The 18,351-nt window shown below is 50.0% G+C and overlaps 1 protein-coding gene across 3 annotated transcripts in view; it reads right to left on the reverse strand.

The window, feature by feature from the left end:
* GLB1L2 (galactosidase beta 1 like 2) overlaps positions 1–18,351 on the reverse strand; it is a 779,452-nt gene that overhangs the window by 164,748 nt on the left and 596,353 nt on the right. For all 3 annotated transcript variants that reach the window (XM_069614109.1, XM_069614108.1, XM_069614110.1), the window contains 3 exons: positions 12,779–12,925; positions 11,922–11,993; positions 11,232–11,310 (listed from right to left, as the gene is read on the reverse strand). In XM_069614109.1, the coding sequence (XP_069470210.1) occupies positions 11,232–11,310; positions 11,922–11,993; positions 12,779–12,925 (298 nt within the window). The remainder of the gene's footprint in view (positions 1–11,231; positions 11,311–11,921; positions 11,994–12,778; positions 12,926–18,351) is intronic.

Raw genomic sequence — 18,351 nt, forward strand, 5'->3', positions numbered from 1 at the left:
CTCTACAGGTTGCATGATGTCTCGATCTTCATATGGAATGGGGTGGGTAGTGACCCAATCCTGATCTATAAAAATCCCCATGGCTCCACAATCCACTAATGCAAGAATGGGGTAAGTTTCTTTCTTGGACGGCGATAGAAAGGCCTGCAAGATCACAAGGTTGTTTTGTCCAGGAGAGTTCAAGGATGGAATAGATGTGGAGCAAACATCTCTCTCCCGAAGCTGAGCTCCATCTAGGATCGGGAGCTGGCGTTTCCCGAACGCCGTGGAGGGGCCAAAGGACATTCTCTCACAAGATGTTTATCTGAGGCACAGTACATACACAGCCCGGTGTGGATCCGTCGCAATCTTTCTTGCGGGGATATGGGTCCGTGGAAGGCCCCCAGTTGCATGGGTTCAGGGATTGTGGTCGGGGCAGGAGTGGGCTTGGGTTTAGAGGAAGATTATATAGAGGTCTTTTGGTAAGGCATCTTTGTTTTCTTCTTTTCTGCCTTCCTTTCCTGGATTTGAAAGTCTATTTGTAAAGAGAGGTCCATAAGGGCCTGGAAGGAACCTAGGCGAGCAACCATGGCTAGCTCGTCTTTTATTTCTTCGTTTAGTCCTCTCCGGAATAGAGTAAAACAGGCCTCCGGGGACCAATCTGCTTCCTTGGCCAGTTGCTTAAAGAGTGTTACATATGTAAGCATGTCCTGGGACCCTTGTTGGAAATCCAATAGACGTCCTTGGGCACTGTAAACCTGTTCTGGGCGGTCAAACATGGTCTTTAGAGCCCGTACGAACCCATCATAATCATCCAGGAGGGCATCTCCAGAATGAACTAAGGGCACAGCCCAGGTTAACGCATTCCCGGAGAGATGTGAAATCATAAAGCCCACCTTTGCCCTGGGGGTGAAAAAGTAGTACGGCTTAAAGGTAAAGTGCACTAAACATGAATCAAGGAAGCCACAAAGGTTCTTTGAGGAGCCATCATACTTATCCACTACTCCGCCCAGCAATACACTTTCCTTGGTCGCGGAATCACGTGACAGGACTAGTTGTTTTAATGCGGCATTCTCAGCTTTGAGATTCTGAACTTCTGTGGTTAACTCTTGCATGCCGCGCATGAGGTCTTGAACTGCAGCCTCCATGTCCGTATGTGTATCAGTTTGTTGGCATCTCAATCTGTCACAGGTTTCCCCCTTCTCACCTGTCTTTGTTGTTTGTTGGAGTTCTTCGATGGAGTCTTCTTTTGTAGAGTTCGGGTCTTGTATAACCCAGCATGCAGGTCCTCGGGTTCCAGTGTGCGTTCAGCGTTCCGAGTCCTAGGAACGTTCAGATGTCCGTGAAGTCCGAAGAAATCCAGGAAACAGCGAAGAGTGCACACGGAAGACGAGTGCACGGAGATCCGGGATGCAAGGAGGACAAAAAGGAGGGGGAATGAAGGAGGAGCAATATAGGAGCACCGGGAACCAAGAATCAAGGGAAAAACACAAGCGAGCTACGGCAGCACACGTCTAGCCACGGCAAGTGATAGCGTTGAGATGCGCAGGGCCGCGGGGGCGTGTCCGCTTTATAGAACATAATGCGTACGGCGCGGAAACTGGTAAACAGCATTCTGCATAATGCGTTCGGCGGCCATGTTGGGAGTGCTGCTGAGTCCAAGCCCCCATGCGTCAGGGACCAGAAAGTCCAGAAAGGACGCGTCCGATGGTTCATGACAAGATGATGGATTGGCAGATCTTTTCCTGGCCGCGGCAGAGACAACAGAGTCCGGTGTAGACTGCGTGCGGAGACAGGAGGGGGGTGTCTGGGCCCTGTATTTTTTATCAAAACACTCCTTTGTTCTCAGAGCCATTGCAGAGTGCACCATGGTGACAAGGCCATCTTCCAAAAACGGAACAGATATAATGGACTACCTGCCCTAGTTCCTCTGTTGGTATAAGAGACTTTCTTTGCGTTGCTCCTCCGGGGCGAGGTCGAACATCTTCAGGTGAGCACACTTCATCTGGTGGAGGGTCTCTAGCCCAGGCCTCATCTGACTCCCCATCGGCAAGGACGAAATCATCAAACTCATCAGTATGCAATGCCCTATGGAGTAAAAGACCCCATAGCCCATTAAACACATCCAGAGTCAAAGAGACATACTCAAATCATGTCCAAGAGTGGGGGTAAAAGAGTTTCACTCTTGGCAGGAGAAAAAAATAAACCCCAAAAATCCAGCAAAGCTGCTGGGGGACTCACTAGGTTGGGAAATTCAGCCTAAACAGAGAATTCTTCCTAACAGTGAGTTGACGCCACAACGATCAGGCTGTCTGGGTCTGTGTTTGACCCCATGTCAGGCAGTTGCTGAGGCCTTGCTTGGCGTTCATTCTCCTTAGGCGGTCATGGAATGTCTTCCTCCCTGGATGGTCCCAGAGTACCTTTGGGAGGCTGTTGTGGTGGTACCAGGGTTGGTGCCGGTTCTGGCAGCCTTCGCTGAAATGTTGCCACCAGCATAGTAAGGGTGGTTAATATGTCCAGTAATATGTCTCTTGGTGGAGTCTGTTGCAGAGCTGGCCGCGCCCTAGGTAATTCGCCCCCTGCAGGGGCTGGATGTAAGGGTGGCAAGACTGGTAGCCATATCAGGTTTGCTTTCCCACGTGGCGACATAGGCTGTCCCCTAGAAGGTGGGATCCTGCGCTGCTGGGAAAAGGGAGGAGACATACCAGCCTCCACATCTCTTTCCTCCCTTTCATCAGAGGAAGAGAGACGTGACCACGATTATGGTCACTTCAGGGAGTAACCCAACTCTGAGAACGGGCTATGATGGTCACGGGAGCGCTGCCAGCGCCGACAACGGGTTGGTGGAGATGGATGAAGTTGTTGTGACAGCTGATGGAGCGATGGTTGTGACCATGCAAGATGACACTGGATTTGTCGTCGACTGGCTCGTCGACTGGCTTGTCGACGGAGTTACCAGTGTCGTCGTCCATCGAGGTTGCTCCTTGTCGACGGCTTCATCGGCCGGGCACTCGTCGACTGAGTAGATGGTCTTGGTGTGGATGAACCGGAGGAAGACTTAGGTGTCAATGAGGACTTGGTAACTACAAACTTGGCCGACAGCATTGATGGGGCAGATTTGACGGTCGACAATGGCGTGCCCAACAGATTTTGAACAATGAGTAGACTTCCAGGATGGGTTTGCCTCCATTGGGCGGGGGGAAAGACCTTCACTGCCCTTGCCCTTAGAAGCACATTGGGCACTGACCTTAGCTGGTGAGGACCGGTCCTTGTGAGATGACCTTGGCTCATCGTCAGACACCTCCCTGTGTCTTTTTCTGCCGCTGGCGTGGTCTTCATGCGACCTAGACCTCTTACGGGAGGTGGTCCGCTGGGCAGTCCAGCCCTGCCGTAGAGAGGCATAGCTCCGTACAGAAGTGGATTCAGAGGCCCCACCGGCATCCTCGAGCCACACAACGAGGCGTCGATGAGATGATGACCACGTAGTGTCTTATTGGAACAAGACTGGCAGATCTTGCAGTCTTGCATGACATGAAGTGGATGTATACAATATAGACAATCATTGTGGTGGTCGTCAATATACACATTCTTCACGCCACAGCAGGCACATGCCTTAAACATGCTCTTTCTTGTGGACCCAGCCATGAGGTAGGCCCAAAAATGCAGACAGGGAATTTCAAAGTCAGCAGCGTTGGAAAATGGTCCACAGACTCCACACTGTCATTGCCTGCAACGGCTGTCGACGGGTCATCGAAGAACCCAGTTTTCGCAACAAATATGATATATAATACAATTTCATAGCACATATAATGTAGAGAGATTTTTGAGTACTCCCAACTCAAATGCGCAGTAAAATATCTGAAGGCGGCCAACAGGGGAAGAGCTAAGGGCGGTGTTCCTATCGGCTGTGGGCAGTACGACCCAAAAATGACTGTACTAGAGCACACATGTGACTAAAAGTTTCATAAACTGTTCTATGTTACTGAGGATTCCCAGCCTGACGGTGGGAAATATTGACAGGATGAGAATCTATGAAATGCTAGAGAAAAATGCAAAAAGAAAGCATCTGCCCCACAGTAAAAATAACACCCAGTAGGACAGTCAGTATTTATTCAACAACATAAGATTTAGCTTTAATTGTAAGCTAAAACACCAACATCTGTAACCAAATAAAATGCAAATTGTACAGAATTCTATAGTTTTGAAGTAATGAGTAGAAAGATCCTGTGGCTTTGGTGATAAGGTCTGTGGGCCAAGTTGGGACTTTTGAAAGGCTTGCCGCCATCTAATCACTGACTTCTAGTCTGACCTCCTGGTGTAATCATGCTCACCTGGTTTTACATCCCTGCATCTCAATTCTGACAAATGTATGAACACAAACCAACACGTTAAGAGTTTCTAGGCACAATATATACAATCATGTTTTCTGCAAGGTAAGACTACCCCCAACTGAGTATCTTTAAAAGACAGTGGGCCTCATTACAAGTTTGCCGGTCCGATAGTAACTGCGCTGGTAAGCTACAAGCGCCGTTACTACCGGACCGGCAAACTACGAGTTCTGCTCGCGGGTGCCTTTTCGCCCACCAGGAGAAAAGCCCTATGGCCCTTTGGGGCTCAAATGGGAATGGGGAGTAATTATTACCGGCACCCAGCAATGGGGATGTACCGGGTCCGCCTGGGCTGGAATGCCCCAGTATATCCCCATACGTAGTCTTAATGAGGCCCAGTGTTGGCCACTTGAATAATAAATCTGTCCTCCATTAGCAGCCGGTGGCATGTCCATGAAGGAACAAGTTACTTACCTGTAACTGTTGTTCTCCAGCATCGGACTGGCATGGATTCACATGTTCATGAATATTCCCCGTCGTCAGGCTGTGAATCCTCGGTAAAGAAAAAAATCAGTATCAGTTACGTTTCTGATCTGTTTTTCTTAGTAGTAACCAATCACTGGTCTCTGGGTCATACTGCCCCAAGCCAATGACTGCCCTCTCGCTAAGCCCCGCCCCTGGCAGCCATCCTCAGATTTGGTAGCACGTGAAGTGCCAGTGTGACCAAGTGAAGAGCCGCAGAGGGGAAGGAGGGAGGGTTCGCATGTGAATCCATGCCAGACTCATGCTGGAGAACAACAGTTACAGGTAAGTAACTTGTTCCTTCTCCAGCATGGGTCTGGCATGGATTCACATGCTCATGAATATAAGAGTACATAGCAGTACACAGATGCACAACCACGGGAGGTGGCAAGGCTCAACATTAAGCATTACATAAAACTCAACATCAAGCGTCTCTTACCTCCTCACCAGGCTCACCTTAAGCGAACAGATTGCGCAGCACTGCCTGGCCGACTCTGGACTCCTCCCTGGAATCCCGGTCGACGCAGTAGAATCTCGTGAAGGTGTGTGTCGACCTCCACGTAGCAGCCCTGCAGATGCCCAGCAGAGGCACACCACACAAGAACTCTGTGGTAGCAGCGATCGCTCTGGTCGAATGAGCTCTCGGACGGCCGGGCAACGGTCGGTTTGCCAACCGATGACAGTGCATGGTGTAGCCGGAGAGCCATCTGGAAATGGAAGCCTTCGAGAGAGCCTTCCCTTGGTTCACAGGTCCAAAGTTCACAAACAGCTGTGATGTCTTCTGAAAACTCTTTGTTCGGTCCACGTAGAACTTCAAGGCTCTAGCCACATCCAGCAAGTGCAAAGTCCTCTCGGCCAGCGACGAAGGCGACGGGAAGAAAACTGGCAACACCAAGGGCTCGTGGAGATGGAAGTCCAACGGCACTTTGGGCATGAAGGAGGGGTGCGTCCTCAGCACCACCCTCGTCTCGTGAAAAGTCAAGTATGGAGGCTTGCAGGATAGGGCCTGAATCTCTCCCACGCGTCGTGCAGAGGTGATGGCCACAAGGAACGCTGTCTTCCACGACAGGAACTTCAACGGAGCTGAATGCAAAGGCTCGAATGGCGCGCCCATGAGCCTGGTCAGCACGATGTTGAGCTCCCACGCCGGGGCTGGAGCCTTCACCGGCGGGAACGATCGGAACAGTCCTTTCATAAACTCCTTCAACAAGCGATGAGACCACAGGGATGACTGTCCTGCAGTTCTGGTGTATCGGGAAAACGCTGCCAGATGTATCTTAATGGAAGCATGAGCTAGTCCAGCTTTGGCCAGCGACAGTAAGTACGGTAGCACTTGAGGGGCAGTAATCCGCAGAGGGTTCATCTTCTGTGCACGCCCTGGCCTTTGCATGAACCTCTCTGCATTCAGCCGGGATATCGTACCCTCCAAACTCTAGTGCTGCAGGAGCCAGGCCTGCAAGTTCAGCGACACCGGGTCGTGATGAAGAATGGCGCCTCCTTCTCTGGAGAGAAGATCTGCGTCTGTCGACAGTTTGACTGGTGGGGACGCTGACAAGTCCAGAAGGTCCGGGAACCAGATCTGTCTCGGCCACCTCGGTGCGACGAGGATCATCTTGCACCGGGACCTCTTGAGTTGGTTGATGAGCCTGAGCAGCAACGGCGGGAACGCATACAGGAACAGGCCGTCCCAGGGGAACGAGAAAGCATCGCCCATGCTCCTCGGCTGGGGGAACCTGCTGGCGAACCTCTGGCACTTGGAATTAGTCGCCTACGCGAACAGGTTGATTTGGGGTTTGCCCCATCGCTGGAAGAGTTGAACCACTTGATCCTGGCGTAGTTCCCACTCGTGGCACAAGCGCAGCTCCCTGCTGAGTGAGTCGGTGATGTTGTTTTTTATCTCTGCTAGATGAAAAAGCACCAGAAACATCCCTTGGGCAACGGCCCAGTGCCACAGATCCTGGGCTTCCTTGGACAGGGCTGGGGATCTGGTTCCTCCCTGTTTCCGGATGTAGAACATCGTGGTGGTGTTGTCGGTGAAGATCCTCACCACCTTGCCCTTGAGGGACGGGAGGAATGACTTGAGGGCCCAGAACACCGCTCGGAGCTCCAGTATGTTGATGTGGAGCAGCCTCTCCTCCGGGAGCCAAGGGCCTCTCGCGTGAAGATCTCCGGTGTGCGCTCCCCACCCCTCCAGGGAGGCATCCGTCGTCACCGTCGCCTGCTATGCTGGGGTCTGAAAGTCTGTGCCCGCCGCGAGATGCGCGTGTGTGCCCCACCATCGGATTGCCTGGCGGAATGCCTCGTTGAGCGAGATCTTGTCCTCGAAGCTGCCCGTCGCTTGCATCCAACGGACGTCGAGGAACTCCTGCAGAGGGCGCTTCCGAAGCCTGCACAGGCACACCAGATAGATGCAAGAGGACATCATCCCGAGCAGGGACTTGATGGACCTCACTCTGGCCACGTCCGTGGCCAGCAGACGCTGTACCTTGCCCAGGATGGCCTGTGCTCTTTCCTCCGATGGCGAGGCCAATCGCACCACTGTATCGAGCTTGGCTGCCAGAAATAGCGTGACCTGCGACGGAACCAGGTGGGATTTGGGGAAGTTGATGGAGAATCCCAGGTCCGTGAGCAGCTGGACGGTCTTTGCTGTGTGTTCTACGGCGAGTTCCCTTGTCCCTGCTCGGATGAGCCAGTCGTCCAGGTAGGGGTAGACGTGGATCCCCTGCAGGCGCAGCCGCGCTGCCACTGGTGCTATTCACTTGGTGAACACCCTGGGCGCCGACTTCAATCTGAATGGGAGGGCCTTGAACTGGTAGTGCCGCCTTAGACTACGAACCTGAGAAACTTTCTGTGTCCTTTTATGATGGGGATGTGGAAGTACGCATCCTCCAAATCCAACGATGATAGGAAGTCGCCTTCCTCCAGCTGGCCCAGCACGTGCTGGAGGGTGACCATCCGGGACTTCTGTGCCTTGATGTACGTGTTTAGCCGACGCAAGTCCAGGATGGGACGCCAACCTCCTGTCTTCTTTCTGATGAGGAAGTACCTTGAGTATACTCTGGAGCCCCGGAGCCTCTTTGGGACAAGCTCGATGGCTCCTTTCTTGAGCATCGCCCTTACCTCTAACAGTAGTTGAGGGACGTGGTTTTCCTTCCTGGCCACGGGAGGAAATTGGGGGCACTTCTTTAGAAATTCCAGAGTGTGCCCGTAGGCCAGGGCTTCCAGCACCCAAGGGTCGGTGGAGATGGACTTCCACATGCTGATGAACCTTGTCAGCCGGCCTCTGTGGGGCCCCGACGCGACGGCCGGTTCAGTCTTGCTTGGAAGCGGCCATGCCACCCTGGCATCCCTGGCGACGACAGCGAGATCCACCAGACTTGCCTAGTCCCCTGTAGGCTTCTTGCGACGATGAGCGGGCCGCTTGACGGTAGGTCGAGTAGCCGCCGCCGAATCCTTTGGAGGCACCTTGCTTGCCTCCGGAGTTCCGAAAGGGCGGCCACCGTTGCTGCAGAACTCCCAAGGCCCGAGCCATCTCAGTGTCGGTCTTGATGGCCTGCAGCGACTCATCCACAGTCTTTCCAAACAGATTGTTCCCGTCGAAGGGCATGTCCAAAACCTTGGCTTGCACGTCCTGGCGGAAATCCATCGCCTTGAGCCACCCCTGCCGTCGAAGGCAAACGCTGTTGCCCAACTGGCAGAAACCGGTGTCAGCAATGTCCGTGGCCACAGTTATGGCATGGTCCGACGCCACCTCACCCTCCTGTAGGATCGCCAGGGCCTCTGCCCTCTTGTCGTCTGGGAGGAAGTCCAACAGGGGGGGCAATCTTGTACCACAATTCCCTGTCGTAGCGGGCCACAATCGCTAGGGCTTTGGCCGCCTTAATCGTCGTTGCGGCCGACGAGATGAATCGTCGTCCCACGGTGTCCAGCTTCTCTCCCTCGCCATCCGGTGGGGAAGTTGAGGATGAAGCCAATGCCCCCCCCCCCCTGCTTTCTTCTTGGCCGCCGCTGAGATGACCGAATCCGGGGTCGGCTGCACCCTAAGGCACAACTGGGGAGCGTCGGGGACCCGGTACTTCTTCTCGTACAGGTCCCTCTTGGCAGGTGTCGTGGACGGGTTCTTGAGGAGGGCAAGTCCCTCGTCCCAGATGTCACCCAGCAACAGCACCGCGAGGACCGTCTTCCTTTTGGCCTCGCGCCGTTGGTAGAGGAAGCCTTCCTTCTTCTTCTCCTCAGGGCAGAGTTGAAAAAGCTTGGATGTACTGGCAATCATGGCGTGGAAGGAGCCAATCTCGTCAGGCGGGGACGCCGTCATCCGTCCCCGTCGTGGCCGTGTCTGTTCCTGTGTCATCCCTCGGGATCGTGGAAGGCACCAAAGGCTGAGAAGGCCATGAGGGCTGAAGGGGCACTGGATGAATTCTCCTCCTCTTGTTTGGAGGGCTTCCCGACGGACCCGGTACAGCTTGGTCGTCCCTCGGGGGTAGGGGCAGTCTCGTCCTTATCTCCGTGCATAAGGCTTGGATTGCCGTCAAAATGGCCGCTGAGTTGTCCTGAGGCTCGGGATGTGACAGGCGTGCCAGGAGCGACGGTTGTTCCTCCACGGGAACCTTGTCGTCTTTGCCACCCTCGCTCTCGTCGTCCCCCTCCTCGGGATTCCTCCCGTGGGGCTGGGCCTCTTCCAAATTCTTGGTCAGTTCCTTCTTGGAGGTTGTGTCCGTGTCCGTAACGGCCACCGGCCCCCCCCTCTTTTTCCACCGAGGTCTTCACGGGGGTCTTCTCGATGGGCTTAAAAGAGGATTCCCTGCGCGGAGGCAGGGAAACTCTGGGCCTGAGGTCGCATCCACTGGGATAGCCTCCACAGGCTTCGCCAGGGCCACAGCGACTCCCTCGATAGAGGCCTAAATCAAGGCCTTCACCACCTTGGGCGTGCTTGAGGCCTTCACATTAGGGGGAGGGTCAGCGCCTCGCTCCCCCTCGGCCGGTTCCTCTGAGATCGACCGGGGCCTCTCCAGAAGCTTAGCCGGGTTCTCGGATTTCCTCTTCCCCGAGCCACAGCATTGGCTCGCGGTTGAAGGCGTTGGTGAAGGTGCGCCCTGCCTGGCAGCCGAGGAGCCCAACCGTTCGGCACTCCCGGTGCCCGCGGATTCGCGGTGCTTTGCCTTCCGTTGGGCCCCTGTCGCCGGGGCGCCCTCACAGGACTTAGAAGACCGCTCTGACTTCTTCTTTTTCTCACCTGCTGGGCTCTTGCCTTCCAGCCAGTTGGAGAGACGGGTCCAGCGATCCTTCATCGTCCGATCCGACATGTTAAAGCAAAACGCACAGTCCATGTGCGTTTTGTCCTCATGGAGGAGGTAAAGGCATTTCGAATGCTCGTCCTCCTTGAACACATTTTGTACGTAGCATCCAGGGCAGATCCTGAACAGTTTGCCGGGAGTCGAGCTTCCCTTCTCCTGGTCCATGTTCTTCTCGTCTACAAGCTAGGCCTCAGAAACTTCTGGAATCCTCCAAGAAGTGTAACTCGACGAAAACTTCTCCCTTGAGGGGCGTAGATAAATCCGAAACGGGTCCCCGTTGATCGGAAGTAGAAACGGTGGAGCTTGAAGCTCGATTAAACCGAAAAATTAGATAAATCTCTTTGAAAAAACGCAAAACGCAGTAAAAGCTCGAGAGCTATAGCACGAGGACTCCCAACACTTGAGCGTGCAGTAAAAATCTGAGGATGGCTGCCAGGGGTGGGGCTTAGGGAGAGGGCAGTCATTGGCTGGGGGCCGTATGACCCAGAGACCAGTGATTGGTTACTACTAAGAAAGACAAATCAGAAACGAAAATGATACTGATTTTTTTCTTTACCGAGGATTCCCAGCCTGACGACGGGGAATATTCATGAGCATGTGAATCCATGCCAGACCCCATGCTGGAGAAATTGGGCTTATTTAAAACTGTAAACTCCTCCACTAGATGTGCTTTGGATACCGATCCACTTCCCAAGGTGTCAGAAAGGAGCATTCAGAAATGTTGGCTTAATCAGTGGGGGACAGTACTGGATCACAGAAGACCCCAGATGGCCAGAATTGTTGGGAAGCTTAGCCCTGTCATTTGAAAAAACAGAGGATCCTTTCTAAAGAAGACAGTAAAAAGAACAACCACCCTATACTGCAAAGGGTACCTGGAGCTATGTCGCTCATCTTACACCACTAACATGGTATATTCAAAGAAGACATCCTGTGTACAATCCCTTAGGAAATAGGTATATGCCAATTTCTTAAGTCTGGAGGATTTGGGGGCTTTAGAACACTGTCCAGTAGACATTAGTAAGACCCTCTAAATTCAGATAATTTGCCTGGTCAAATAAAGCCACCAGTGCACCCCCAACTACTGATCGCAGGAACATGGGCGACCCACCTTTCCGCTGCTCATCCAGCTTCGTGCCATAGTTCACTCGGCCACAGTTCTCGACCAAGAATCTCATCTTCCTATAGCCCTAGAAAGAGAGCGGAGGTCAGCTTTTAAGATCGGTATAGAAAGTACAGAGGACACATGCTCTGCCTGCATTCTCAATGCAGGCACAACACAGGCCAGCATGGAGTTATGATAGTGCTCTTGCAGGCACACACGTGCGGGTGTGCACACACAGCAGAAAACACCTGCAAAGACACCATTACTGCAGGAACATCATGGGATTAAAAACATATCCCACATATGTGTTGTTAGTGCTTACTTTAAATAAGTGCCAGGGCCCAAATATTTTCTAGCACTCCTGTGACACTTTGGATGGGCAGTTACCCACCACTGCTGCCACAACCTATACCTGCTCCCCAGCGTGTCGACGTATTTGGGGTTACACTACAGCCTGCACCTGCTCATTGTGGTTGATGGATGCAGCGACTATCGCCACTTCATAATTAAATTGAGTCTGAGGCAATAAGTGCTGAGGCTCAAAAATAAGTGACAGGGCTGAGCCCTGGCAAACACCCCCACATATTAAGCACTGTGTGTCGTGTGGGAGACCACAAAATGGAGGAAAGTAAGTTCAGGCAGCTGAACACACATGCTCACTGAAGATGTCCTTTTCTTTCAAATAAGACTACTTACTGGGACTTCTGGAATAAAAACCTCATGATTGTTGCGATCGACTATTCCCATTGCTTGGTTGTTTATGAAAATCTGTGAAAGAAACAGATGTGGTGGTGATAGTTTGATCCTGTGCAGGGCCAACCAGCAAGCAAATCAACCGAAACATTTACATACTCCACATCCTGCCACCCACACACCGAACATTAGCAAATGGAGCACCCCTTTCACCTAAGAGTACCATTTCAGACCAATATAGATACCACATATACATAAAAAGGAGTTGAACTGGGGTTCAGTAGATCATGGCTTCAGCAGGAAAATTCAATAAAGGTTTGTCATGAGTCACATAGCTGCAATTTACCATCTTGTTCTCAAGGACAGCCAGATATAGCAGGTTGTCATTAGTCAAAAGATACATTAACATGAGTAACATCCTGAACATTTACAACACCTTGTCAGATGCAACACAAGGGTGGCGCTGCCTGCACTGCCGGACAGCCCAGGTAAAACAGAACCTCTGAGCTTCCTTGGACACAGTGGCCAAACAACAAGGTGTGGCAGGAAGTAGCTTCAGTGAAGCGAATTCCTAGGTAAAAACTAGCAACAACATTTCAAATAAGTTAAGAAAACACCCAGACACAGGCATTTACTTTAAAAAGAATAAATATCCACGTGATCAGTGCACAAGAATATACAAAACAAAACACTATTTAAAAATGTCAACAAGTGCTTTCTATCACAAACCATTCAAAAGAAACAGTGTAACACAAAGGTACCTTTTGAACACATTACCGATACAACCTGTGCAAACCCACAACAAACTGCCACCTCATCACAGACGGTTATCACTACTTCCTGCCAACGGAAGCTCTTACCCGAGCTCGGTCCAAAACATTGCCCATAGTGTTGAGTACGCCTCCTCCATAGACCAGAGTTTCGTAAAGCGTGTAGCCGTAGGACTGGCCATTGCCATCATTCACGGGAAGGTTCTCCATATTGACAGGTTCATCGCATGCATACGGCTACAAAAGAAGGACCAATAGGAATTCTTAGTAACCACGCAATGCACCAAGTTTGCCAAAGACCATATAATGCGGATCCAGTGCCAGAAAGGTACCGGATCCTTAGGGCTGAGTGAAAGCACCAGAGGTAAGAAAAGGGACCGAAAGGCTCATCTGTAACCCCTGCCCCCAATAAGTGGTATCACCAAATATTCACCATTTTATTTGCAAAACATATTCACTGGAGTGAAAGAAAACATCTTTAATGCTGTAAAAAAGGGAATAACAAATGGGAGCTGTTTTAAGAGCAGCGAGACAGGACAGAGCTTAAAAACAGGCGGATATGATACACACACAAGAGTCTAACTGATGGAGGAAGAGGTTGGTTCCGGGGCACTCTGATTTATTTAAGGTGGGCTTTGGAAGTTGCTGCAATGCGGACTTTAATATAAACCTTTTCCAGCACAATAGGTTACACTATCTGTAGAAACTGCTAGATTTGTCATACTAGGAGCTGGCAAGACTGCAGAGAAGATTAGGGAAGTTGATGGGGGCCAAGCAGAGCTATTACACTGAGATCCAGCTGTGACAGACAGTGCAGAAAGAGCTAGGAAGAAGTGGGAGGTATGCTGTAAAGAGTCTACCAGGCTGCATAGTGGGCCACCGCTGGAGGAGCTTTTTGCACTCACGTGGACCCTATACAAATGGCTGATCCGAGTGCAGGTACAGTTCAGTCAGGACAGGGCCATTCTTCATACACAGGGCCTTTCAGCTATCGGGGTAGTGCATGGCTGGTACGATTCATGTGATACATGTGTCATTATGGCCAATAAAATGTATAGAGGTTGTATAGTGGAATCCCAATCCTACCTATCTACTTACCACCAACACCCCTACTTTAAAGATCCTTTTTATTTAACATCCTTTAATCTTTCCCCTTGCCCAGTATGATTAAAACTATTATCAAGTTTCCTGCAGGTACATATTCATGTGGATAGGTGCTTTTTGAAGCAGGTTATACTCAGGGATGGCCAGCATGGTGAGATATCTAACAGGCAGTGCTCTGTGAAGGCGTACGGTCTCATCTAGACAGAACCCGTACAAAGCCAGCAATCTCCTCCTGGGTTGTGTAAGGAACTCATGGTGGCAACAGTAAAGACAGACACAAGTGATCACAATTCAAGGGTGTTAATTAAACTGTATAAATAGGTTGGAAAAACGCCTAATCTCAACCTAAATTTAAGATGGGAGCAAGCTACTACCATCAAATAATAATAAGGCAGTCCTAGTGGCATCTTGACAAATAAAAGGGCCTATACTAAAAAAAAACTGTTGCCAATCCTTACAGCTAATTTCATAAACAGTGTGAGATAATGTTCACAAGAAAAGAAAGAAATGTGCACAAATTATAAGTCAGGATGATATAGCCGGGGGTCTCCCCCACGTTTTTAGAATGGGACAAGGCAGGACCTTTGAGCACAGCACACTCCTGGGCCTCGCCAGCACGACGTTACAGTTCCTTTCAACGATGCCAGGAACTTCTGGGGCCAAATCTCTTTCAAGTAAAGTCTCTTACCTTAGAAGGCCAGCTGAACCATAAACAATGAACAAAACAAAAGTTCCTTTGGTAATCTTTCACGCTGGGCGATTGCTCTTCGTCCCTTGGATTCCCTCAGCCGGGCTCCGATCCTTCTTGCAACGTTAGACTCCCTCGATCGGGTTCACTACAACCTTTCACTCAAAACGTAGCACTCAACAGTGTCACTGTCTTTTTCAACAACTATTCATTGCGGGCATCCTTCAGCCAGGTTCACATTTGCCAATTTCACAGTTCACTCAGTTTTATCACATTGCAGGATTTACTTCTCTTAGCTTTTCCCTTTGCATCCCTCCGTCAGGTTCACATAGCCATTCTAACACAGTTCATGATTCAATCATTTCATCAGAAAAAGCGGGGAGATTTCCCTCCCCAAGCTTTTTTCGGCACAGATTACAAGACCCCTTAGGTTCTTTTCTTTACCTAAGTTCGGGTCTCAGCCCCAGTCAGGCTTCACACAGTTTTCCTCTATGTGTCAAAGACTTTCAAGTGTACAAGGGGTTTTACTCAGTCCTCCTAGGACCACTTTGACACTTCACACCAGCCTTTCACAAGGTCTCTTGGTTTTTGTAGTTTCCACCAAAACAACACAACCCAAATGGGCTTCAGTCAGAGTCCTTCGAATGAGCACCCTGCAACGCCTTACCACTTTGCTTCTGAACCTTTTACTAGGGTTTCTTTAAAGTTCAATTACACAAGTACATCGTTCAACAAGGTTGCTGCCTGCAACCTTTGGCCCAGCACAGTTCCGTTGTACTATTTAGGAAAAAACTTCACTGGCTTCCGGTCAAACATCGTATAACACACAATGTGCTTACTACGACCCACAAATGCCTTAGTCTCAGCAATCCGACATACTTGTCAGCCCGCATTAGTATCAAGCCTAATGAGAGAAATCTTCATTCATCCACTGCAGTCGTCCTCAAACACCCCAAATTCAGGACAGCCAAATTTGGAGGCACCACCCTCGATGCTCAGGGCCCCCTTCTTTGGAATGCACTACCAGCCCAGATACAGCAGATCCAGAGCTATATTGTATTCAAACGCGCCATAAAAACTCACTTTTTCAACCTGGAATAACTCTTTAACTCTGCCCTCCTCTTCTGCCTTATGTGCCTGTTTGTCCTTGTCTTGTCTTTGTGTGCGCCCTGAGGCCCATGGGCATGTTGGCGCGTTACAAAAATTTAAATAAATAAATATATAAATATCTGGCTTCTCCGACTCACCAGCTGTGCTGTACTGTTGGAGTTTCTTTTCTCAGGAATTAAGGATGCCACCAAGGCAGCAAGCGCTTCTCCCTGCTTTGAGAGGAGGGCCCCGTGTGCCAGTGACACCTGCCACACCACACTTCCGCTGTACTTCCTGTTCTTATGCTTTCCCTTTCGGAGGCTTCGCGGATCTGAGTTTGGGTCCCACAGTATTTTGTCAGGTTCCCTTATTACAGCACACACTATAAAGGCTCTTTCAGGTTTCCACATTGCAGTACATTACTTAAACACTTTTACAGGAGGTGTAGGAGTGGTGAGCAGTAGTTTATCTCAGCTAGTGTTTGGGAATGAGTCTGGGCTCAGAGGGTCATAGATTGGGAATGTAAAGTTCTTCCTTAATGTGGCTGTAAGGAAGCCTTTGTTTCCTCAGGGCAAAATGGAGGCTCAGCTCTGCAGCAGCGATTGGCTGTGCCTGGTGGTGAGGTAGTTTGGAATTCTTCAAGGAGTTCTAAACTGCCTTTCATTCTAGTTTTCAAGGAAACAGGTCGCAGTTTCATAGTGCAGCAGTATTTAAGTAAAAATTCAATGGACTTCAACACCAGAAGAGTAGTGTGAGAGTTAAGAGAAACTACAAGAAACAGAAGCAGCAGCAAGAGTCAAGCAAAGAAGAAAATATAGATGAAGGACACTAAGTGGCAATAATCTAAATGTTCAAGTTATTTAATGACTTTAAAGTTAATGTTGAGCGGCAACAGTTGTAAGGTGTTTGAACTAAATTCAGTGTGTAGTTGGAAGGCACACAGCATGTTCATAAGTACATGTAAAGTTATTTGCTAAATGCTACAACTGCCTAAGGTCAGCTGTGAATGCGCATGAGTCGCTACGTTTCTGGACGCACGAAAATAATAATACTAACTAGGTGCGCGGTCCTATGCTGGCGGAAGGTCCTAATCTCTTATAATTACTAACCGCAAGGTTACGACTACTAACTTAGTTTGCTCGTCTTACATTAGCATCCATATGCGCGTCGTCTCGCGCGTCGGGTTTGGCTACAGGAAAGCACCTAAAGACGCTTGCATACGTGTTGCGGAACGTATTTCTCCGACTACAGTCGGATAAACGAACAGCTGATTTCTTCCGATGACGAGTCCTCTCAGCAAGGCAACGATACGGAGAAACAGTCAGCACCTTTAGAAGACAGTGAAGTGAGAAAACGTGAGAAACCGTTAGCGGAAACAAGTGATAGATAGTGCAGTGACTCGATGGGCTTGAAGGAGCGTGGATCGAGCAAGTGTGAGATACAGCACAGCACAGAATCTCATGTACTGAGACATAGTCAGCACTGAAGGGTCGTTGGGCAGTGAGTTCACAGTAAGAGTCTCACAAACGTATCTCAAGACCTATAGGCGAACAAGTTGATTTAGCGCACAGCAGTACAGACAAGAACAATTGTTTAAATATCTCTCTCAGACTCTTATGTGGTTTAGTAGTGAATAAGTAAAAGCAAGAGAAGAGCAGTGAACAGAAGCAGCAGATTCCGGATGCCAGGAAGATAAAGATAAAGCCATTAAAGGTTACTTCTGTTATTATAAAGGAAAGCCTATGAACACAGAAAGCATAGGCTGAAGGTATTCATGGGTCAATGGAGGGAAAGAGATAAGGTAAGAGGGAGAAGAGGCAAGTTGGAAGTAATTGCTGTTACTGTGATTGTTTTCTAGATCTTCACGGCAATCTGAGAATCCAAGAATACCCACTCCAGAAAGGAAGCAGGAGATTAGAGTGTAGTGAAGATCTGTGTTTGTTATTTTTTCCAATTCCCCTTTCCCCTTGGGTTTGCCAGTTTGATAGTTGTAGAAAACCAGAATTGTTAGGCTAGCAGACTTATGGGGTCTGGTGGGCCACCGTCACTCCTGCAGGAATGTGCAACTGAACCTGACACAGAGGCTTGGCGGATCTGACTTGCTAAGGGCAAGGGCAATTCCCTTTTCGTCATCCCTCCAGGTCTCTGCCTTCACCTCTGCTTGAAATGCCGGTCCGGAATAGCTGCTTCCTCGTGCGTTCGGCCTCGCTCAAAGTGTGCTTTCGTGCTCCACCTTTTATCCCTTTGGGGAAGGGGCAGTCTGGTGTGCATAGTTGTTGTTAATTGCCTGACTCGACTGACCCTTGTGTTGGGACATGTCAGGAAAATAGCCCTGGTGTTGGTCCGTTGTCTGTCTCGGTGTAGGAAAGTGTTTGTGTTGGAAAAGGGGGGTGGTGGGTGTAGAGTATCCTACAGGGTAGGATGGGGAATAGGTGTTGTAAGAAATGTTATCCCTCGTCCTATGGGTTTTGGTAAGCTCAGAAGGGTGAGTTTGGTAGAGTTTGTGAAATGAATAGGTGGGATTGTGGGGATGGTAGTGGTAAGTAGACTGGAAGTTCAGGAAACAACAATCAGAGCAACGTGGAAAAGAACGACTAGGAGCACTCGGGTAGGCAACAGGAAGACAGGAAAGATGTAGTTTACAGGGTTTGAATCAGTGGTCGAAGTGAGCAGGAGCCGTGCTCCTCCACTTTTTGCAATTACGGTTCCTATACTTTTATTTTCAAAAGAAACCCCTCCGGAATGGTTTCATTTAAAAATAAGTTTAGGAAGTAGCTGAAAC

The sequence above is a fragment of the Ambystoma mexicanum genome, chromosome 9, assembly GCF_040938575.1.
Source record: "Ambystoma mexicanum isolate Mex_15411 chromosome 9, UKY_AmexF1_1, whole genome shotgun sequence".
NCBI lineage: Eukaryota > Metazoa > Chordata > Amphibia > Caudata > Ambystomatidae > Ambystoma > Ambystoma mexicanum.